This window comes from Rhipicephalus sanguineus, chromosome 4 (assembly GCF_013339695.2).
Source record: "Rhipicephalus sanguineus isolate Rsan-2018 chromosome 4, BIME_Rsan_1.4, whole genome shotgun sequence".
NCBI lineage: Eukaryota > Metazoa > Arthropoda > Arachnida > Ixodida > Ixodidae > Rhipicephalus > Rhipicephalus sanguineus.
In genome coordinates, this window is record NC_051179.1 from 24,898,785 (window position 1) to 24,922,299 (window position 23,515).

The following is a 23,515-nucleotide window of genomic DNA, read 5'->3' on the forward strand; positions in this document are numbered from 1 at the left end:
ATAAGAGTACAGTAATAAGAGGTGCTGCACGTTTCCCAAGGTGGTCAAAACAACTGCGTAAGCGCCAGTTTTTTTTTTTTTTTTTTACGATTCTGTTCATTTCCCATTCCATTCGTACGGACGACGAACAGGTAGGGCCGGAGAAATGATCGATGCACCCGTTGTGGCACAGCACTTATGAGGATGAGGTCGTGGGTTCAAACCCAGCATTAGATTCTGGTAGTTCCCTTGCTTGCGCTCGTAGTGTCAAAATTCCTACCAATAAAAATATGTAGTATCGGCACAAAAATCACGGAATTCATCTTGCGAGTTAACCAAAATACAGCCTCAGAAATATCACGAGTCGCAAAACCGCGTGTTCTTTTTTTCTTTTCCGCACAAGCGCCAGCGCGGTAAACACTAGCGCGGCGGAACCGGAAAACGAGGACCATATGGTTTGAGCGCATGCTCAGTTAGTGCGAGGACAGCCATAGTTGCCGTCAGTTATTGTTCGCGTGAAGAGGTACGATTGATATCGTCTGAATGGCAGATCAGCAGTCGGCCCTGTTGCTACGAAAACAGCTAAACGGTGACGTTCATAACTTTCACAATCTTTTCATGTGTCTCGAGCAGGGTTTCAGTGCTTACTTCACCGCCGGAGCCGTTCCGGTCGGCAATGTGCCGCCTCGCTTTTAACTGCTTTCTTTTGTCCTCGCTTCCCAAGGCTGCGTCCGCAGGATTTGCCTTGTGTAGCGTGCGTCTTCTTCCCGTCGGCTTGCCCCGTACCGCGACTTTTTGGGCCCGTCATAAACGCTCGACATTTTCGCCTTTAACTCGCTTCCGGCGCGTCGGTTCTTTTCAAAGAAGAGAAAAAAATGAAATCGTAAGCCCCCATCCCGCGAGTCGTTTTTTTCCCTCTCCGCTTTTGTCCATTACTTCATTTTTGCCGCGGGCCCGAGCGGTAGCTTTGGCACGGGCGCACTTTCTTTAAATACTTTTTTTTTTTCGTTCGGATACAAGGTATCCCTCGCATCGAGAGGCTCGTAGATCGCTCTGCACCTTTCAATCTGTTGAATGTCAGTGGCAGCACGCTTTCTAGATTGCGCAATAAACGACCGCCGCTGCGAAGTCCGAAATGCTTTTGAAATCTCACACGCGCGCCTCTAATGGTCTTCCGACCTGGCGCGGTGACGTTTCCACACTTGGATTGATCGTGCCGCTTTTTATTCTTCGCCGACCGTGTAACCTGCACTATATAAACCTGCTCGCGATGTTAAACACGCTTCGTAAGCGGCTTGAATTAGCGAATGCGTGTTCGTTTCAGCTAGCGTTCGCTTATGACGTATCTCAAGGCGTGACTTCACCACAGATCGGCCCTTATGACGAAAGCCCGCTGCGCAGGTCAAACAATAACTGGACAGTTGCCGCTCTTCGTGGCGTTTTATCTTTTTGAAAGCTTCGAATACACAGTACTCAAAACGCGGTGGGGAAAGTAGCCGGGTTGGTCGCAGTGGCGCCATGAAATGACACACACCCTTCGCCCTAGTACATTCGGATCGGCTGATGCGCATTTACGTTATTGAAGAATAAATACAAACGCCAATGTCATTATAGCATCCTGCGTGACACAGGTGCTTCGGAGTAGGCTGTTTATCGTAGCACTTTGCGCTTGTCATTGCCGCGAGATCCGTGTAGTGCGTTTCGCTTCGAGCGGTATTACGAACGAACAAGAGTTGCGTTGCAGAGCCCTGTTGCGCGTTTTGAATGTCGTATTAGTGTCATGCTTCAAACGCCAAAGATTGGAGCTTTTTTTTTCTGAAGAAAGCGTGTTCTGTTTGTAGAGCTGAAGAAAAATCCCGTGGAAGGCTTCTCTGCTGGGTTGGTAGACGACAATGACATCTACAAGTGGGAGGTGCTCATTATTGGTCCACCAGACACATTGTAGTAAGTGCCTGTCATTTACTTGCGTTCTCGCCGATTTGTTTTCCTTGTGTGGTGTTGTCATGGGCGCATGTTCTTCTCTTGTCAAGCTTACGAGCTCCTGTTCATCACGTCTGTACCGTCATGAACTAAACCTTAGTGGCCAGTGTGTTATTCATTATTCCAGGATCAAGATTCACTTGATGTATCTTTTATTAAATTGAAAATGTAGTGGTCTAAATGTGGGTATCTGCCGCCGCGGTGGTACAGTGGTTACGGTGCTCGGCTGCTGACCCGAAAGTCGCGGGTTCGATTCCGGCCGCGGATGTCGCATTTCCATGGAGGCGTAATGCTAGAGGCCCATGTACTTAGGTTTAGGTGCACGTTAAAGAACCCCGGGCGGTAAAAACTTCCGGAGCTTTCTACTAAGGCGTACCTTAGAATCATATCGTGGTTTTCGCACGTAAAACCCTAGATATTATTGAATGTGGTCATCTGAATCATTATGAGCATAGTAATTGTTTCAGAGATAAAGTGTTAAGGGGCTCAAGCTAGCACAAATTTTCTTTGACAGTGACTTAAGTTTTCATTTTCTTTAATTTGGGAGTTTTTCATTGTGTAGCTCTCACAGAGTGTACTCATAATCATCATTGTTGGGGTTTTGCGTCCCAAATCTATGATACGATTATGAGGGACGCTGTAGTGGAGGGCCTCGGAAAATTCAACCATTTGTTGTTCTTTAATGTGCGCCTAAATCTAAGAACACGGGCCTCTAGCATTTTGCCTCCATTGAAATGCAGCCGCGCCTCCGGGATTCAATCCCGTGACCTTCGTGTCACCAGTCGAGCACTGTAACTGCTAGGCCACCGCAGTACAAGCTAGTGTTCCATGCTCATTATGATAGTAACATTGCATTTGAACACCTGAATGACAGGTAGTGTGCTTTGACTTGGTATTGCTATTTGTGTGGTGTGTAAGAAAGCTCTCTTTGCAATGTCGCATATAAATGTCTTGCACAAAGACTAGAATGGTGTGTCTCTGTTTCGGGATGTTACAATCACCTGCTGCATTAAACTCAATTTGCATCGTGCAGCATGCATTGCAGTCCAGCTGCTATGACTGCATTTTCGTGGTATGGGCCAAATCTTCATACAATCATGTCTTTATGTCCACTTGCACCTATTGGGTTATGTCTTTGGTGTAGCCATGGTGGGGGTCAATGCCCTCGACAGTTGTACAGTTTTTATGTATACGTATCATGCACACATACAAATGCACGTGAACTGTCGGTCAGTTTGTGGTGAAGGACTCATTGTTGTAAGCAGCTAAGCGAAACAGCACTCCATAGTCTATTGAATGGTGGTAATGTGTGACAGTGGCGTAGGCAGAAATTTTTTCGGGAGGGGGAGGGGAGGGGGAGGTGGCACCTTCTTCAACCGACATTGGGTCTGGGCAGATAAATGGGGTCAAGTTCATTTTGTGCTCTGTATCCCATGGGGAAAAAAAATTCGGGGGGGGGGGGGGGGTGCGGTGCGCCCCCCTGGCTACGCCACTGGTGTGTGAAGTGATTCTAATGCCATTCTGCATGCTGTAGTATTGTTTTCACCAATTTCACATGTCAATGCTCTTCATTGATCACACCATTCATAACTTTTCTTGTAGTGAGGGCGGGTTCTTCAAGGCACACCTGCAATTCCCAAAGGAGTATCCGCTACGTCCGCCGAAGATGAAATTTATTACAGAAATATGGCACCCAAACAGTAAGTAGAAGCATTGCAAGTTTCATCTTTGTGCTCGCTGCATAGCAACTGTAATCTGATGTGTTTCAAAGTGTGCAACCACACACAGATAGCTTTTTATTCACTGAACTAGGGTCTGGGTCTGAGCTAAGTTAGTAATATGGCATACTGAAAACAGTAAGCAACCCAGGCAACGAAAAAGAACTCGTACAGTGCTACTTCCAACTGATATTTATTGCCATTCACGTTGTTTGCCCAATTTTGCCTCACACGTTCCATCTGTAATGGGCACTGTACTGGTTTTTTATTGTTTCATTGTAAGGAAATAATGTGCATTCTGGCGTGGTGCTGCTTTACTGTAGAAAGTAAAGAAAAACTGCAGAACAGAAATTGACTGACTCTTGTGTCGTTTGCACTGCATCACCAGTGGTTTTAGTTTTTATCAATTTGAATAGATCGCAGCATGTTGTGTGTTGCTCATTAAATTTGATACTTCACATTTCTTGAACAGCTCTGCAACACTTTCAAAAGTGTCTTGACTGACCACTCCCGTTTCTCTACCTATGCGTGCTTGTCTCTGCAGTGTGAAAAATGTGACGTGGCTCTCCAGCCGCTAGCTTATAATAATGTTATGTAAACTTTCTTGTGAACAAGCATTTGTAATGAAAGAAGTGGTGGCATTGCTTGCAATACTGAAACGTGTCCTGCTGCCATATTGGAATCGCATAAGAATGATGATGCCTGTGCTACGAACATGTTTGTTTCATATCCGATAATGTGCAGCCAGTCCTTTGTCATGTTTTTTTAGAAGAATCACGGTAGTACCAAGCCCCACAATAAATGTTTTGTTAAAAATGTTTTAAAAATGTTAAAAGGGAAGTGCGGAGAAAGATCGCAGTACTATATGCATATGAAAAGAAGTCATTGTATTGTTTGTGCCACCCTTTTGTAGCTCGTCACGGTGCCAGACATTGTATGCTGGAAGGGTGCTTGCATAGAACAAGTTTATTGAGAAGTTTGTGAAGCAGGGCAAGTTCAAAACAGCTAAGTCGCTGAAAAGTAATTGCCATCTAAAGACACTGTGCAGTTTGTCAGTCTGCTGTCTATACCCCCATGCCGGCTTAACGGCTTAGTTATTGCACTGCTAAACCTGAAGGCAGCCGCATTTTGATAGGGGAGCACTGCGCAAACACCCCACATGTTCGGATTCAGATGCCATTTAAAGAACCCTAGGAGGTCAAAATTAATCTGGAGTCCCTTACTGCATTGTGCTTGATAATGATATCGTACTTTTCAATCAATCGGTTTACTATTCACGACCAAATAGAATACAGTGCATCATATTTATACAGTTGGGACCCCAGGACTCGCCGTGAGTTATGGAATGGGTCCCTATGACAGATAATGTTATTTATATCCAGGCGACACTGGCCTTGTAGAATCCATTCCAGTCCTGCTTAGCGCTGTGTCTGAGATTTGTCTTCATAACTTGATTATTTTTTTTCTATCCCTCGTAATGATCGCACCCCGAACTTGGCACACGACACCCATAACAATTTTCAGGTTTCCGGGTGCAGAAGCATGGCCTTCAAGATCTGCATTTGCAATTTGGAGATGGTATCTGTGATACATGTACTTAGCAAAAATAAGGCCTTCGAGATTTGTGTCTGTTGCATTGGTGTTTGTGCAGTCTGCATGATGTGAAGACTTGGTGTTTCAAGCATGATAGGGACGATCCGCCAGAGTGAATGAATTTTTGAAATGGGAACAGCAATGCAATATCACGATGGGTACTTAAAGACTGCGTGCAAAACCGTGGAATTTAATTTTATGTTGTGTGTAAAGTTGAATCACTGTAAAATAATGCATTTGTACTCTTTCATAGGTGTGTACTTGGGTAAAAGTTTTAAATTTCCGCTTTAGTGTGCTAAGGCGGAAAATTTTGAAGTCCACATCTTGGAAGGTATACATTGACCAGTTGTGATCACCTGGGGAAGTAGCCCAAAAAATACACTGCCTTTAAGAAGTATTGGATCTATTGTTTGGCGCAGCGCCTCAGGAGAGTAGGAATGGTACAGATAAATGTGCAAAATTTAAAACCTTGTCGCGGCTGACCTCTGTGTGATGCTGCCGTTCTGTCTCGCAGTTGAGAAGAATGGCGATGTCTGCATCTCAATCTTGCACGAGCCGGGAGATGACAAGTACGGCTACGAGAAGGCGAGCGAGCGCTGGCTTCCTGTGCACACTGTGGAAACCATTCTCATCTCTGTCATCTCCATGCTGGCCGACCCCAACGACGAGTCGCCCGCTAACGTGGACGCGGCGGTGAGTCTGCACTCGTGCTACTGCTTCGTTACGTATCACTAATGTGCGAGCTTGGAAAGTGTGTTTTCCTTTGCATGCCTCGTAATAAAGTAAGCTCTAGTTAATCCAATGCTCACTAATTTGTGAAATTGGTTAATACAGCATGGACTGCTTATAATGTGAGTTGCCAGAGTCGCGATTATCAGCACTATAAGCGAAACTGAACTACGACCAGAACAATATTTTTGAAAGGCACGCGTGCTAAACGTGACCAATGGGCAGCTGCGCGATTCTGACAATTGAGGTATGCGACACGTGTAAGTTTTCATACACTTAAATTTGCAAATGTTGAACGGTTAACGTCCACATGCCTGCGATGCCGACGTAACAAGCGCGGGGGAAAAAAATAAATATGCCGAAGCGGAAAGTTTCCAACTAACTTTTCGGACCTCCTTGTTTATGCGGACCCCACTGCGGTACAGTAGAACCCCGCTGATACGTTTTTGAAGGAACCGTAGGAAATAAACGTAAGAGACTGGCAATGCAAGAGCTGAAAAACAGGAAAAACGACAAAATATTTAGTGGTACAGAATTTTATTTCAATGCGATCTAGTCTGCGGATAGAAACGCGGAGATGGGGACGGCCTCATCCACAGAAATGTAATCAACGTATGTGATTTTTTTAACACCAACTGCTGTAGGCATGAAAGAACTAAGCACACGCAATCACGACCAGCGCTGCGAGTCCGACTGCGAACCGCGCGCACGACCATGCGAGCTCCAACCAGCTCGGAACTCCTCCCGTCCTCCGACAAATAACGATGATGATGAGTCTACGCCAACACGATGGTAGAAGTGAATGCCAATCTCGAAGGCCTTGCTTTTACAAGCAATTACGTCATAGACGCCATGTTTGTGCAATACAAATCTCAAAGGCTATGCTTTTGTCAATAGTAAATGCCAATCTCGAAGGCCTTGCTTTCGCGAGCAATTACGTCATAGACGCCATCTTTGCAATACGAATCTCGAAGGCGATGCTTTGTTTGCATCAATCGAAAGATCCTGTTGCTTGCGCCTCTAATGCGCCTAATGTTACGGTCAAATCAGCAAAAGCTGCGTGAAAATGCACCATGGCCGCTCTCTTCGGCAGTCACTCGGTCGGGTCCGAGTGCACTTCGCGACATATAACACGGGAACGGTCCGACAGTTACGACGTAACAGCGGGGTTCCCAATACATTGTATCCTATGGGAGCTATGCCGGGACTGGTGGAAAACGACGTAACAGCCGGGAAAACGCAGCAGTGAGGAACGTAACAGCGGGGTTCTACTGTACCACAATGCGCAGAAACTATACATACGAACGGCAATTGAAATTCCACTTTCTTTTGATTTTTTGGTCACGTGCGGAATGTCTGAAACAGTGGCAACCACGAACCGCCACTCCAGTGTTGCGCGTCCACACTGTCGTTTTCATTGAAGGTGTAAGTAACCCCATCTAAAAGCAACAACTGCAAAACGTTTTGCTGATTCGGCACCAAACCAAAACTTTCATAGTGCGTGGCCACTACCGACAAGGCAGCTAGTGTGCATGAGTAGCATGCAGGTTGAAACTTGAAAAGCAGTCGCGGGAAGCTTGCCCAAGGTAACATGGAGGTCGGGCGTAGAAGAAATCGCACTCACAAGCTAAACCGAGGCAGCACATGTGAAATGAAGTTTCGGTTTGCGGTCGGTGAACAGCTGCAGCAACTGTCCTGAAAAAGTCCGCCTGTTGGTGGCAAGGGCGAAAGCTCGATCACATCTTAAAGGGGCCCTGCAACACCTTTCTTATATTGGAATAGTCTCATTATTGTTGATGACTCTTCACGAGTCATATGCCGCAAAAATTTTTTGAATCCGTCAAGTCTAAGTGGTGTTACCAAATTATAGAGATCACGTTCCGCAGCTTTCTCCCTCAACTCAACGCCGCGAGCGTGCGGAGAGCTAGGCAGCGACTCAAGGGAGGGAGCGCAGACGAGCGAGGCTCCGCCCAAGAGCGCCGGCAGAAATTTTTTCTTCATTTTTTTCTCTCTGACGTCTCGGCGCAACCACGTGGTCTGTGCCGCCACTTCCGGTCGGCTTGCGTCGTTCTCGTCGAGCAGAGCCGATGTGTATTGCGCGTGCTTGAAAACTGCGCGTCTGTTTGGTAATGTTGGGTGTGCACCTCGAACGCCGTAGTGTTTTGATCGCTCTGCCAACCATGGAAGCAAACCTGCGCGCTCGTTTGGAACGAATGACAGCTGAGATCGGTTTCGGCCCATACTCCGATACACCGCCTCGTAAGACTGCACTGGCAGACGACCCCGAAGCGCCGCCATTACCGGACGCCAGCATTGTTATCGGAGACATGCTGCACGGCTGCCTCGGTCGGTCGTGAGAATGTGCCGACGATGCAGTTGCCAGCTGACGAGGCAACACTCGAACGGCTGCCACTCTCAACGGCAACCGGCGATGGTCAAAAGCACAGAAATATTCACGTTTTCGGCACTGCGCATGGCGAAGAAAACGGAACCACGCAACTACGAGCAGACGAGCTGTCGGTGAGACCGGAAGTGCTAATATTAATGTTTGTTCGGTGTTTTTAACGCGATAACAGAATATAAACATACATATTATCTACTTATTGAACTCAAAATTAACTACGAAAGTAATAATGAGGGTGTTATCGTGATTATAACATCAGCCAATGGTGGAACTGCCGACAATCGCGTCATATATTGCGGACTAATACATCATTTGTCGAGAGAAGAGGGAGCGATTTTCAGCTGACTTTGAGAATTTATTGTAAATTCCAGGCCGTGCGCATCGCTATAATATTTGGCTCGCGTGTTCTCGGGAGCCTCGACTACCGATCGGCAGCGCTTTTTGAGCATGCTCGAAAAGTGTTGCAGGGCACCTTTAAAGTATTGTCACTTGCGGGGGAATCGAGCTCACACATGCGATACTTGTGCTCTACGATGACCCAACTATTTTCCAGACAGAAAACCAGAAAAGGCGGTAACGCACACGACAAGCGGCTAGAGCAAAGGGGGCGAAGACCTCTCCGTCACCTAAGCAACCACTCCCCCCACCATTTTTCTTTTTCTCCGCTTTCTTCTCGTTCGTTTGCTCCACGACACCTCCTCCTTCATAACACCATCGTTGCTCTCTCCCTGGCCGCCGCACCTATGCTGAGAGGCGCGCTTTGCCCCCTTACTTCTCTGAGGATTTCCCGGCAGCTGCATTATAACTGGTCTTTCATCTCTGGATACTGCACAGTAAGCGGTATGCGTATATGTGGAGTTCTGTGGGATGGTAAACGGGAATCTGAAAAAAGTTCATTATAGCCGGTCCTGCACTGTAAATGGTTACATTATAAATGGTCTGAGCTGTATAAACATGTCCTCTCGTCATTGCAAATGGGTTATTTAATGGTGCCAGATTCTTGTTATTCCTATGTACAGTAAAAGCTCGTTAATTCGGATTTCTAGGGACCGGAAAAAATGTCCGAATTAACCGAATGTCCGAATTATCGAATGGTCGAAATAAACACAATAAATGCACGAGTTTTTTCAACATACCTTTACTTAACAATGTAATCGCGGATGCTTGTCTGTTTTCGAGCAGATATTCGCCCGGACACTTTTTCTGAGCCCTTCAAGGTGCTCAGCAGCTCGCATGCTGTCTGCAGTGTCCACAAAAGTTTCACCCGTCATCCACGCTTTTCGGTTGGCACGGTAATCCACGGGAAGATTGTTGATGTTCTTAAAGCAGCGTGGCTTTTGAACCTTTCCGATAACGAGAAGCGGCAAGCGCTCCGTTCCTGTCACGTTGGCGGCTAAAAGTACGGTTACTCGTTCCTTGCTTCTTTTGCCGCCTATACAAGGATCCCCTTTCGTCACTCTTCATCACTTCTTGTCGGGAGCAGAGCCGTATATTCCCTTTGGAATATACGGCTCTGGTCTGGAGAGCCCATTATTCAGAGCACGCAAAATTTCTACTTTGGTGGTGAAGTCATTGGCGTCGTACTTGGGCCGGTTCGCTGGTGTTGCCATCGGCGGAGATTGCGGTCACACGAGAAGTCAGCACAAAAGCACCAGCAACGATCAAGCTAGAGGAGCCGTACTGAAACGTTCCTCAGTAAATCGGCGGTCAACGATGCAGCACACCAACGGGAACAAAGCAACATACCCACACCGTCCACACGCGAAAAAAAAGGCGTTCAACCATTCTCAATCCAAGTTAAGCCGATAATTGATGTCCATGGCGATGCTGTGTTCTAGCTTCACTTTTGTTCCGAATTGTTCTTTTTTCGTTTTCGAGCCTCGCCAGCGGCCTGAAAGTCGCCAAATTATCCGATTTGCGGTCAAATCTGTCCGAAATAACGAGCGTCCAGTCTCATAGAGTGATGTGTATATTTACAGGGACGAGATGACGTGTCCAAATTAACCAATTTTCCGAATTAACGAGAGTCGAATTAACGAGCTTTTACTGTACCTAAATATGCACTGGTGAATTGGTACTAATGGTCCTCTCTTTTAACCATGTGTGTTAATCAAATTTGAATGACTGTTAGAATGCACCTGTTGCAGTGTGATGCAAAAGAGAAACTGGAGTGTTGGCATCCAACCGAAAGACAACAGAGGCATAATCATTGGCAGGAATGGCAGAGAAATGATGCAAGAACGCTTTGCACGTTCTCATTCTTGCATTTACTATTGCACATGAAGTAGTGTTAGTTGCACATCTTCGGAACCACATGCTGAAATGTGCGTGGATTCACCTTCATCACTCATGACTAGCGTTGGCTTCATCTTATGATTTACGACCTAAAATGTCCATGGGAGCTGCTTGTGATCGACACCACCATTGTACATGCGGCTTGTCATAGTTGTCGAGGCTCTCTTCACATGGGTCTGGCCATGCTGCAGCACACCTGCTTGCTTAGCAAGCTCATGTTTTGCTACAATTCATGTTGCTCCGAAAGCTCCTGGCTTTACTTTGTACAGTCAAATTCCGCTAGAACGAAATTCCCGCTTCAGCGAAAGTTCTTCGGTTCCCTGCCCGCGTCCCATAAGCTCCAAGGTATCAAAATTTCCTCCACAATGAACTACTTTTTTATTGTTCTCTCGGTTCAGCAAAGTTTCCCCGGGACACAAGTCACTCCATCTGCCACGGATTGAACCACACTAACTAGTTCTAATAACCTCTAACGGTGTAAATTATAGTAACAATATTTTTCATCGTTAAAAACGGCGTCAAAAAAAGGTACACACGACGGCGGTTGTCCTGTGCATTTGTCTGTCTTTTTTTTTTCTGATGCTGTTTTAACGGGGAATTGTTATCAGCTGGCTCACATTCAGATTCTTCATTAAACATTTTTCTGGTTTTCTGACAGCTAAAATGGTCGTAAATGCACGAAAGTCGACCAAAGTCACATGTAACCCGCCGAATGCTGCAAAACCATGGGGGACGCCATCGTTTGCTGTTGATGACGATGCTGCGCAGCATTCTGTGACAACCTGCGAGCTTGGCCAGCCAAAGCCTAGCCAAATCCACATGTTGGCTGCTGGCTTGACCAGTCTTTGTGTGTGCGTCTGTTTTTTTCATGTGTTCTGTTGGTTCTGTGGCGTTAGCCCTCGCCTTGCTGCATCAGCTCTGACCTGTGTTTTTTTCTCCACCTTGTCAACGGTAGCGAGGGCCTATGGCGGCGCCGCAGCAAAGCGGAAATAATCGCCGCGGCATCAGCAGGAAGGAAGAAGGGAAGCATTGCAGAGGAATACGGTATCTGGCCAAGCTCACTGTCGACGATACTCAAGTCCGAAGCGAGCATCTCGAAGGCGATAGCGTCAGGCACATGTTCAACGCAAGAAGACAACTCAGCCAGCCCATGAAGACCTGGACAAGTCGGTGTATGCCTGGTTTTGTGAAACTAGGTCTCGGAAGATACCGATCAGTGGCAACATGATTCAGCAGAAGGCGCTCAACTACGCCTGCGTTTTAGGCATCAGTGAAAACTTCAGGGCAAGTGCTAGGTGGCTGAACCGATTTAAAGAGCGTCACGAGATTGTCGGGATAAGGCTGTGCGGAGAGTCCGCTTCTGCAGACACTGACGATACATCATTGTGGATCGTGATGAACGCTGCCAGCATCATAGAGAAGTACCCAGCCTCCGACGTATACAATGCGGATGAGACTGGGTTTTTCTATGGAATGCTGCCAGCAAAGACGCTCGGCTTCAAGGGCAAACAGTGCCACGGAGGCAAGCAGATCAAAAAGTGAGTCACAGTGTTGCTCTGCAAATATGGACGGGTCTGACAAGTGTCCCCTTCTAGTCGTCGGCAAGAGCGCCAAGCCACGGTGCTTCAAGGGCACGAAAAACCTGCCAGTGAAGTACGTTGCGAACAGCCATTCGTGGATGAGGCGGGCCATTTTCACTGACTGGCTTGTTGCTTTCGACAATGACATGAAAAAGCAAGACCGCATTGTTTGCTTGCCGCTGGATAATTGTTCAGCACATCGCCTGGATGGCAACATCAAGCTGACGAACGTTGAGGTAAAGTTTTTTCCGCCCATTTGCACATCGCTGATCCAGCCGTTAGATTAAAGGGGTACTGACACCTTTTTTCGAAGGCGAGTTTACTCTGCCATACAAATCTCCTGTATGCAGAGATGTCTCTGAGCAAGGGTCAAGCTCCGAAAATGCTGATAAGATATTTTAATTTCATATTAAAGTCAATTTTTCTATGGCGATCCTACTGACATCGACACTAGCTTGACGTCAGGCTACAGCACAAATTCTGGTGACTTACGCAGCAGTCTGGCTAGTTATGATGACGTTAGGTACCAAAACTTCCAAGATGGCCGCTTGTGCGTCATCAAAACTTCCAAAATGGCCGCTTGTGCGTCACCAAAGGAGCCACGGTGCGGAGCGGCCGTGGAAACATCACTATATACTCCTCTTAAACGGAACTCGAAGGGGCAAGAAAATTTGTTCCATTTATGAGAAGTTTCATTTAAGCAAAGCCCACAAAATTAATGAAATATGACTTTATTTCAAAAGCACCAACTGTGGCTGACTCAACAAAAACATTTTGAAGTATACAATACTACTATAGTTGATTAGAAAGAAAAATGTTGGTAATATTGCTGACTCGGAAAAAAGGAGGTGATAACGGTTTGCTTGGCCTTGTTCAAGCACTTTCTCACAAAGTAGAAGTGCATTGCTGAAAGGCTTGGCAGGAACTCTGTGCCACCATCGTGTTCAAAGTAGCGCTGCAACAGGATGACAGCATCTCTTGCTGCACTGTCCGGCACTGAAATGGGCCCGGGATCACACACCATCTCATCACCACTTGAGCACGGGTCCTCATCTTGAACTTCAGCTATGAGTTCCTCAAGGCTGTCCTTGCGGCATGTGGCGACGGTTGCATCAAGTGTTCCATAGTCCTCTCGTGTGAAAGAAGTAGACTGTGTCACCTGTCTGAAGAGAATATCAGCCTCAGCAATATTGTCTTCCTCGTCTGGAAGGACTTCTTGTCCTGAGAACCCCGCATGGTGGAAGCACCTTTGCACAGTTGACACTTTCACACATTCCCAGGCATTGGTTAGAATGTGAAGAGCTGAGAGCAACTCCACGTTGTAATCTTTTTTGTCGTCTGCACAAAGAAGCATTTGCTGGAGGACTTGGCGGCGGTAGAGAACTTTCAAGTTTTGAATTATGCCCTGGTCCATCGGTTGAATTATTGCGGTCGCATTTGGTGGCAGGAACTCTAGGCTGATCGATTTGAGTCTATCCACTTGACCGTGAGCAGGGCATTGATCAACAATAAAAATAACCTTCCTGTTCTGCTGCATAAATCTCCTATCCTCTTCGCACAACCATGTCTCGAAGATTGCTTGTGTCATCCAAGCTTTCCCGTTTGCGTGGTACGTGACAGGCAGCATGCGCACACCTTTGAAGCAGCGTGGGTGCTTTGATTTCCCCACAACCACCATCTTCAACTTTTCGCTACCGTCCATGTTGGCACCTACTAGCACCGTAATACGATCTTTGCTTCGCTTTCCTCCCACACAGGTTTCCCCCTTGTAAGCAAGAGTCTTAGTAGGGAGTGCTTTGCAGAACAACCCCATTTCATCAATGTTAAAGACGTCCCGTTCTTCGTAGGTTTCCACAATTTCTTGCAACCTCCCCTGTTGCCAGCGGCTACAGATATCTCTGTTTACAGCCGCACTTTCTCCAGAAACTGTCTTAGAAGACAAGACCATGCCGCTTTTTAAAACGGCTCAGCCAGCCATCGCTCACCCGGAAGTCCTCGATCCCCATCTGAGTAGCAATCTCTCTGGCCTTCTCTTCCAAAATGGGGCCGCTGATCGGGAAGTTCGCACTGTGCGCACGCTTGAACCAGAGGAAAAGCACATCTTCGATTTCTTTGTACGCCGTCGTTCTCATCCGCCTTCTGTCCGTGGCGAAGTTCCCAAGCCCCTTTACAGCTTCTTCAATCTTCCCTTTGTTCTTGAGTATCCTCGACAGCGTGGACTTGGGAATACTGAACTGCTTCGCAATTTCTGTCTTCGATAGGTTGTTGCGGTCAAGTTCTTGGATGATCCTTACTTTCGTTGCGAGCGAAAGTGCATTGTGCTGCTGTTTTTTTGTTTCCATCACAAGTTTACGACGAGACCTCGATCGCTACTCGACGCGCGCGAACATGTGCGATCGCTGGATTGGCTTTTGGCTTGGCTAGGCTATAGTAGCTTCTTGTTTCATGGTTGCTAGACTGCCGTGGCTTTTTCCGACGTTCATGGATTTTGCCCGTTTTAGTTTCATTTAACCGATGTAAGCGAAAAAAATGTTCCGATTAGCCGAAACATTTTATCATTAAATATATAGGAGACCAACCAAATGTGCCTAGATAGTTTCGTTTATGCGGGTTTTCCGTTTAACCGAGTTTCGTTTAATGGGAGTCCACTGTATTGTGCGAACACGTGACGAGAAGCTCCTACCGTGTTGTGACATCAGGGTACAGTAGGAACCGGAAGTAGCTTTTAAAAACATACTGCAATTACTTTCTCAGGGTGCACTTGCACTTAGTACTACCTTTTCTAGGCTCTTGAGAGCTTGACCTTTCATTTGACGCAAAAAAAACGATAACTGAAAATATTCGTGTCAGTACCCCTTTAAGGCATTATTAACAGCTTGATGCACGCATACCGGTCAAGGCTTATTCAGCGAATCCTCTGGAACACCGAGCATGGCTGCGACACTAAAGTCGACTTGTTCATGGCTGTGCAAGCGTTGGCCGCTGCATGGATGTCGACGCGACGTGAAGTTTTAAAGAACTGTTTTGCGCACGCGGTGTTTCGGCCCAAAGAGATATCCTTGGCTAGTTCAAGTGACGATGCACAAGCTGTTGACGACGATGTTGGACAGGGGCAAGACGCGGCAATGGCCGCAGCATGGACAGCTCTCGAGGAAGCCGGAATTGTTCCGGAGTACGTAGCACTGAGCGATTACGTATGTGCCAACGCAGATGTTATCGTCTACGAGGAGCTGAGTGATGCCAAGATCCTCAAGAGTGCTCGTGGCGTCGCCGGCGCCAATTCATCTGACGACGAAGAAGTCGCGCATGATGTTCCAACGGTCCCAACGCCAGTGACCGCATCGTAGGTCATGGACTACATAGACATCATATGTAGTTTTCTTGGCGCCCATGACGATGTCGCCATGCAGATCCTCATAGTGTGTGGGCAGTGCATTCTTGTTGCTCGTGCGAAAGTGCAAACAAGCGAAAATTAGTGATTTCTTTAAATTTTAGAAATAAACTGCTCGTAGAGGGTCGTGCATATCTTCCTTTTATTTACCGCTTTTTCCGCGACAAAGAAATTCTCACTACATAGAAATTTTTCGCGATCCTCGTGGATTTAGTTGTAGCGGAGTTTGACTGTATTACCTTGAGTTGGCTGCTATTTCATTCATTGCTTCGCCTTTGCGACATAACTGACATTTTTATGCAGTAAAGAACAGTATGTTCATTCTAGTAACCATTTGGTTGCTGTTTCCTTTAGAGATTTGATGCTTTGGTATACAGTTAATTTGAGCATTCCTTCCAGTTTTGTGAAACTTCTGTTAACCCTTTAATGCCTGAATTATGAAAGCGTCCAAGAAAAAAATTTGTTTTTAGTTTTTCAGCTTTAAATGGCAACCTTTAATTAAATGCACAGGTTTAATAAACAAAGTGCAACTTTTAATGTATACTTTTAGGTATGTCGCGAATTCGCGACAACCGGCACTTAAGCCAATATATAGCTCAATACAGGTTCAAGGCAACGCAACTATGGCATCGCCGCATCGATAAAGCGGATCTGTGCAGGGCGACGTAACTTGGTGTCGTCATTGGTGTTAAATGCAAGTTGGACTTTATTGTCTCCCAATGATCACGTGACATCGTGTAGGCCACCTTGTCGGCCCTAGACTCCGCTACCCAGTTAGCCGACTCCTTGGGAGTTGACAGCATGACATGAGTGCGGCGGCACCGAGAAATTGATCTAGCTCGTGACGAGACAGAGCAAGTTCTGTGTCGCAAACAGATATCCCTGCTCAACGATGTAATCCATGAATCTGTCATAAAAAAATTCCTTGAAATATTCAATATGAGCTCGGACAGTGTCACATTGAGGAAGAGTAGTTTTCCAGTGTGGCATTTCCTTTTGTTCTTGGCAGTGTTTCTTTTTCCACTGCACTGCATGTTTTAGAGAGGCACGTGCTTGGTCTACCGCATCTTCGTCTTCATCCTCACTGCTCGATGAAGACACTCGTGCTTGTGCATGAGGATCGCGATCGATATCGTCGTCTTCGCTGTCACTGAGAAAGCTGTCGTCACTTTTATCTTCAAGTGGCAAGCGCATGCGAAGCCCTTTTTTTCCCATAAATGGGCCGACGTCTATAACAAACTTGTCATACCGGCAGTCATCACTGACTGACTCAAATGCCGGATGTCGCGAATTCGCGACATACCACAGAAGCGAGGATCGCGCAAGAAAAAACGTACTTCAAAACAACGTAACATGTCATGCGCAACCTCTTGGATGCGTGCACACCGAAAAAATTTTATAGGCGATGGAACATACGTCTTTCAGGCTGAAAACAACGAAGAAGACAGAACTGTTGCACGTGCTCCGCGCTCTCCGGCAACTGATACACAACACTGGGTTCCAGCTTGGAAAACCTTACATCAGATGGTGCTATATGTGTCGTGCTGAGAGCTACGTTCGCCGCAAAGACATAACAGCAGGCGTTGAAGGCAGCACGCGTTTCGCGCGTTACTTGGAAGGCGTCTTTCGGTATGTCGCGAATTCGCGACAACCGGCAGTAAGGGGTTAAGGAGGTTTACTTATGTGTGTGTGTGACAGTATTGTGAGTTTTTTAGTCTTGTATTTTTTGGGACTTGAGCACATTCAAACTCTAGTTGCATATTGCAGTTCCATCTAATTGAATGCTGAGAATATGCTAAGAGTAGATACCGTAGTTACTCGAATCTAGGCCGACCCCGATTCTAAGCCGACCCCCTAAAGTCCGAAGCCCCCCCCCCCCCCCCAAAAAAAAGAAACTTACCTCGAATGTAGGCCGGGTAAAATTCACAAAGAGAAAACATTTATTGAAAATATGAAGATGAAACGGAGCAGTTGGTTCATCATCAAGATGCCGCGCTCATTTCGAGTCGTCGCTGATCTCTTTGTCGCTGTCCTCAAACAGTGCGCAATCCTCGGTGCCATCAAGCGCATTTGATATGCCGCACTTCTTGAAAGAGCGCACGATCAAAGTTCCTGGGATGTCGTCCCACGCTGCATCCTTTCCGTGGACCGGTAAAAGCCATCCTCGTTGCGGCGCACGCGAAGAGCTTCTCCTGTTGGCCCCTCTAGCGACGAACATTCTTTTCGTCCACTCCAAAGTCCCGCCCGGCTTGAACGTTGGAGGACGACTCCGCGGCTAGCACAACTTTCCTTTTATACGCCGCACTATAATGACTACGCTCGTGTGGCGCCATTGAGCTACGCCACACACAGCCCACTCGAAGCGAGACTCGAACTGACGAACGGCTCGCCTCAACACTCACCACAAAGATAAAAATGGCGGCCTCGCGTGCGTACTTAAGCCAGGTGTTGGCTCGGCTACTAACGGCTACAATACTGTCTAGGTGGCGCTAGTTTTGCAACACTTTTCTCGATGAAAAATGGTGCGTTTTCCAAAATCCTCGAATCTAAGCCGACCCTGGAGTTTGATACAAAGAAATTCCGAAAAAACTATCGGCCTAGATTGGAATAAATACGGTATTTTTTTAGCTTCTACCATCCTCACCTGCGTGTCCCAAGTTGATAAGGTACATATAATGTAATCTAGGAATCTCCTTGTTTGCAACGTGTTTTTCAGTAAGATTGCCTTCAGATGACTTAAATTATTCTTTTTGTTTTACAGAAGCAGTGGAGGGAAAACTATGCCGATTTCAAGCGAAGAGTGGCGCAATGTGTTAGGAAAAGTCAAGAGGATGCCTAGAATAAATTTTCCGTAGTTTAACTTCCGGTAAGTTGTACCTCCTGGTAATATTTTTTTTAGACAAGTGTAACTCGCATCATTGTGCCGCTGCTCTTTGAACTTTGAATTAAATGCGTGTATCGTTGTATTTAGAAAAATTCTTAATGGGGGATGTAACTTATGTGTCATTTGTGCTTTCTGCGGTGTACAATCCCCAATGTTCATCAACACGATCATTATGCACGTGTATATCTAATATATAGGTGTTATGAACTTTTCATTCGTGAGGGGGGTGCTGGTGTTATGCATGGACAAGATGTTTAATCAAAATTGGCATTGTCATTAAAGGGACACTAAAGTGCAACAATGAATTGGTTTATATTGTTAAATTCTACTTTGAAAACTCTAGTGCCGTTAATTTCACCATCATATGTCTATTAATAGAAGAAAAAATCAACGTCAAAGTATCACTTAAATTTTGCGGCGTGTGACGTCACGGATTTCGAAGTGTACATTTCGTGTTTTGGTGACATTGGCTCAACAAAATTTCCGGAAACTTTGTATGTTAACTCTCTTGCCCCCTCAGAGGACAATGCACTTCATTTTTACCGATTAGAAACTATATAGGCCCTAGCAAACGGTGTCAAAATCTATGACGTCACGGCGATTAGTGCGGGAATTTCAAGGTGGCATCACCACCCGCATATCCTTTTTGCACGTTTTCTCGCTTACTGAGCATCTTCTCGCAGCAAGCGCGGTGATTTTGGTATTGTGAAAAAGTAGTTTACTCAAACGAGAAAAATTGTTTTACGCTGTAGGGTTCCTTTAATAGAATGCTGAAATGGATCCGACGATTCTGTCAGAACTTGTTAAAGGGACACTAAAGGCAAATAACAATTTATGTCAGAGTGAAAGCCCAATGTATGACAACTTCTAAAACGGCAATATTATCAACAGCAGTGCCCCATTTACCGAGAAATTAAGCTAAATGTATCACATGATGAGCGCCACGAGTGGGACATTTTCGAAGTGATCCCGATGACGTATGGAAGTCGGCCTACAATAAATCACTAGTAATCAAACTAGCAGCAGTAAAAAAAGAACATTCCGAGCATCAAAAGACGTAATAAAATGCTGTTTGTTCGTTTCCGCTTGATTCATGGAAAACAAAACCTCCGTGGCGTTGCCATGGGGAACGGCGCGCGTGGTTCAAAGGTTCCGTTTTCGCCGAACTGTGTGCCTCGCCCGTCTCAGTGGTAGTTTCGGGATCGCGTACTGCCGTGCGTGTTTTGCGCGCTTGTGAAAGTCGCTCTGACAGAAAGTTCGACAAAATGCCGCATGCGTGTGATATTGCCGGATGCCCGAATGGTGCACAACGCCAGTGCTGCAGCAAGGAAACCGGTGTGTCTTCTCACTGGGTGCCGCGGAATGAACCCTTACGCTTGAAGTGGCTTAGTGTCATGCCATTGCGCCAGTGTGCTAAACAGTCAAAACCTCTGCGTGTGTGCTCGCTGCACTTTCGTACTGAGGATTACGAGACCAACCGCAACTTGGTGAAGGCTTTGAATGTGCCCATCTGAGCAAGTCTTTGCCGCAGCGCCGTTGTTGCTACTGTGGGTCCCGCTACTTCCGCTCGGCTGCTACTAGTGTCGGCGGCCGCGCAGTAAAAGCGGGCAACGTTGGGCACGGCAGCAGTGACGTATGAAAGTCGTATTTTCAGGCGGGAGATTTGAAGCGCGCTAACGCGATGCGGACCACTAAAAACGTGATTTTATTTCAAAATAAGCACTTCCTTGGCACAAAAGCAGCACTACGAGGTTTCTGGACCGCTATTTCAACAATCAACGTCGACTTAATATTTGCCTTTAGTGTCCCTTTAAGCTAGTAGCAAAAGTCCTTCGGATTACTAATGGCTTGATTAAAGCACTGCATAAAGTTGGTCATTTATGATAAGGTTTTAAATACGTATGTCGCTACAGGTTGCAGATGCCACTACCGAGTTTTCAGCTTCTCCGTTGTTTAATTACATACGTGTGCACGCGCCGGATAATTACAAGGACCACTGTGATCGCCAACATCTAAAAACCTAACTGGCACTCGTTCGAAGCTGTTTCCATTGCTGCAGCCCTCGGAAACGAGTGAAAATGTGCACCAGTATTCCTTTGTCACGTCTGCCACACCTCCCTCTCTACGAATTTCCCGAATATCGAGGTTGGCAGGTATGCATCACTGCACCGATTGTTGTGCAAGCCAGTGATGCAGAGCAAAAATAGAGGTTGTTACCAAGGGGTTACTATGCCTTCAGCACTGTACAACCTTCCTTTCTTGTCATTCTAGGTCCCGGGAGTTTCGCTTGTCCGCACATCCCGTTTCTCAAGAAATATCTGCTGCAAAAGTTAAGGAACAATTTGATGAGAGAGAGATAAAAAAAGGGGAAAAAAACTGCACTTCTGAAGCCACTCTGGGACAGTGAAACGTGTGCAGGAAACAAAAGTTTTTTTTTTTCTTCTTTTTGAAAGGGACGTTGTTTGGGACGCTGTTTGGGAAGCTGTAGCGATGTACCCGTGAAGAGTGGTGAAAAAAAAAAATTTTTTTTCTGGTGGTAGTTTGGGAAATGGCGGACGAGACGTTCCTTCTGCGTGACCTCGAGGCGCAACTTTGACTGCTCCGGCAACTCCAGTGGCTGCTCCTCTGCACCGAAAAAAAAAAAAAGACGCCGTCGACAAAATTCTTTTTGTACCGCGCTGTTGTTCGCCTGACGGGGCGGGTGGACCTGCCGTCGTCATTTCCCTTTCCCCCATCTTTTGAACACGAAAGTGATAAAAAGAGAAAAAAAAAAATGGACTGACGCACGCTTGGTACTTCTTACGCTCTGCCTGTTTTTTGAAAAAAAGAAATGTCACCCGAAGTTTTCTTTTGTAGAACGGTATGCCCATACAGTGTGAGTGCGTGTGTGTGTGAATGTTCAGTTTTCAACGATTCCTCTATTGCTGTTGTGTTTTGCTTTCGTTTTCCGCGCCACACTTTACTTTCCCAGTTGTGTGCTCCGAAAGTGTGTAGGGATGTTTTTGGGCCTTGGTTGTTCGATGTTGGAATGTCAGAGATGTGGAAATTGGCAAGAGGTTTGTGCTTCAGTGCATCATTAAAAACAAGTGCTGTCATAGCTTTGGGAATGTCTTTTGTTTCTACAGAATCATTGGTGCCAGTCCTTTCTGTGTTTTTTTTTTTTTTTGTGTTAAGGGCTCTCTGGTTGTTTTCCTGTATAGTACGCTTAGGTATTTTGCAGACCATGTGTGAAGCTCTTGTTAGTGTTGGCATTGGCAAACTTTTTGCGGCATGTGAGTTGCCGTTGTGAAACAGTGCACCTAATCTATATTTAAGCTACGCTTAATACGGAACTGCGAGTCTGAACACTGCTCGTCTACGCACATTACGTAGTCGTCCTGTTCGTGAAAAAACATTCATTTTATTTCACTGTTTCAAGCTAGTGTTCCGTTTCGTACTGCGTGTACATTTATCATTGGGCAGTGTTGTATTTGCTTTGCATTGCCAGGCCTGCTGCGGTGCTTATTCGTTCTGCATGGTTCCTTTTTTTTACCTAATGGCTATGCATCAGTCAGTGCAACACATTTCCATCTGTAAGCTGAGAGTGCAGCATAAGTTTGTAGTGGAGGCCTGTGCTATTGATCAAGCAAATGGAACATCCATTTAAAGCAACATCTCTGCGAGAAACATTCGAAAGCGTCAATTCTACATCGGCACTTATATTCTGGCACAGCGTATGATTACCACAATGTTTTTGTTAAAATTTTAACCTGTTTTAAGGAAATCTGAAGTATGCTAAGCAAAGCATACGTGGGTATGGCTGTTGAATCAGTTCCCTTCAAACACTTTTTTTTTACCGTGCATTTTGGCATTGGGCACTTTTTTTTCTTCTGTGTTGCTGAAAGAAGAAACGTAAAATCCTGTATTTGTGAATGCAGCTAGACTCGTAGTCCCACACTCGTGGCACTGTCATGAAAGTAGCCTCCTCGTGACAGTGTCACAAGGAATGGTCGTGACACCTTTTACAATTGAACATATTGGGGTGTTTGTGTTGCTCATCTGCAATACCTAACCTGCATTTTTTTTCTTGTGGTTCAAGCACTTTCAGCGTACACTGAAAAGTGCTCTAACAGAAGGGCATTTCTAGAGCGACACCACTTCGTGGAAATTGCGAAGGGGCATTAACGAAGTTCACGCCTCGTTCAGAACCTTGGAGTCTGGGACTAATAGTTTGCTGCATTTATGAAATTTAGGAACGAGACACTGTGATGAGGTTTAAGGTTCTGCGAATGCAGTCATTGCCTGCTAACTTGCCTGGTAGCACACGTCTGCTTTGGCAGTTGTGCCTCTGCTAACTGCTAGTTGCAGAGTTTAATTGTATAATATTGGAGCCACAACTGGAAAAAAAAATAAGTTTGCTTTCTCGGCCTTGTTGCTCCCTTCCCACTTTCGTTCTGTTTGTGTACGAGTGAGCAGTTTGATACTCCCGAGGCTTTTTTTTTTAAAATGTATTTGTTTGCCTTCTGTTTACAGTCCTCCGAGAATTTTGTGCAACTGCCATTATTGTCCCCATATTTTTTTTCTTTGACGATGCGACTGGAGTTACTAGACACCCTGTGAATTTTTCTCAGCTTTGTACAGTTGACTAAATATATTTTCATCTCTTTACCCATTGTGTTGTTGTTCTGGTAGTAGTGGCACTAGCAGAATGTTGCACGCCTATATTGCATAGATGGTGAACTACAAGGGCTTTGTCTAGGCTGGCCTGGGCAAATACTAAGGGCCTCCTTTAAGTTCTTCTGTGCAGTTTCATATGTATATTGCATGACACAGCAACACAGTTCTAACAGGTACCTTTGAATGGTGGATTTGACTGGAATTGGCATTAACAAACACTGTGCATTGCAACAACAGCTTCTATCACTACAGCGCATACCTTTCGCATTTATTTCTGATGACATATGATTGTCCACTTGATTCACA

General features: G+C 45.9%; 2 protein-coding genes across 2 annotated transcripts; one reads left to right on the plus strand and one right to left on the minus strand.

Annotated features, from left to right (window-relative positions):
• The first annotated feature begins 414 nt into the window (after positions 1-414).
• LOC119389637 (ubiquitin-conjugating enzyme E2 G1) lies at positions 415-23,200 on the plus strand. Its single transcript, XM_037656992.2, has 6 exons — positions 415-568; positions 1,821-1,923; positions 3,562-3,659; positions 5,785-5,963; positions 18,431-18,535; positions 20,825-23,200. The coding sequence occupies exons 1-5, from the start codon at positions 523-525 to the stop codon at positions 18,506-18,508; spliced, it is 504 nt and encodes a 167-aa protein (XP_037512920.1). The 5' UTR covers positions 415-522; the 3' UTR covers positions 18,509-18,535; positions 20,825-23,200.
• Positions 12,996-14,406, minus strand: LOC125758018 (tigger transposable element-derived protein 4-like). Its single transcript, XM_049414513.1, has one exon. The coding sequence runs from the start codon at positions 14,224-14,226 to the stop codon at positions 13,081-13,083; it is 1,146 nt and encodes a 381-aa protein (XP_049270470.1). The 5' UTR covers positions 14,227-14,406; the 3' UTR covers positions 12,996-13,080.
• Positions 23,201-23,515: the final 315 nt, after the last annotated feature.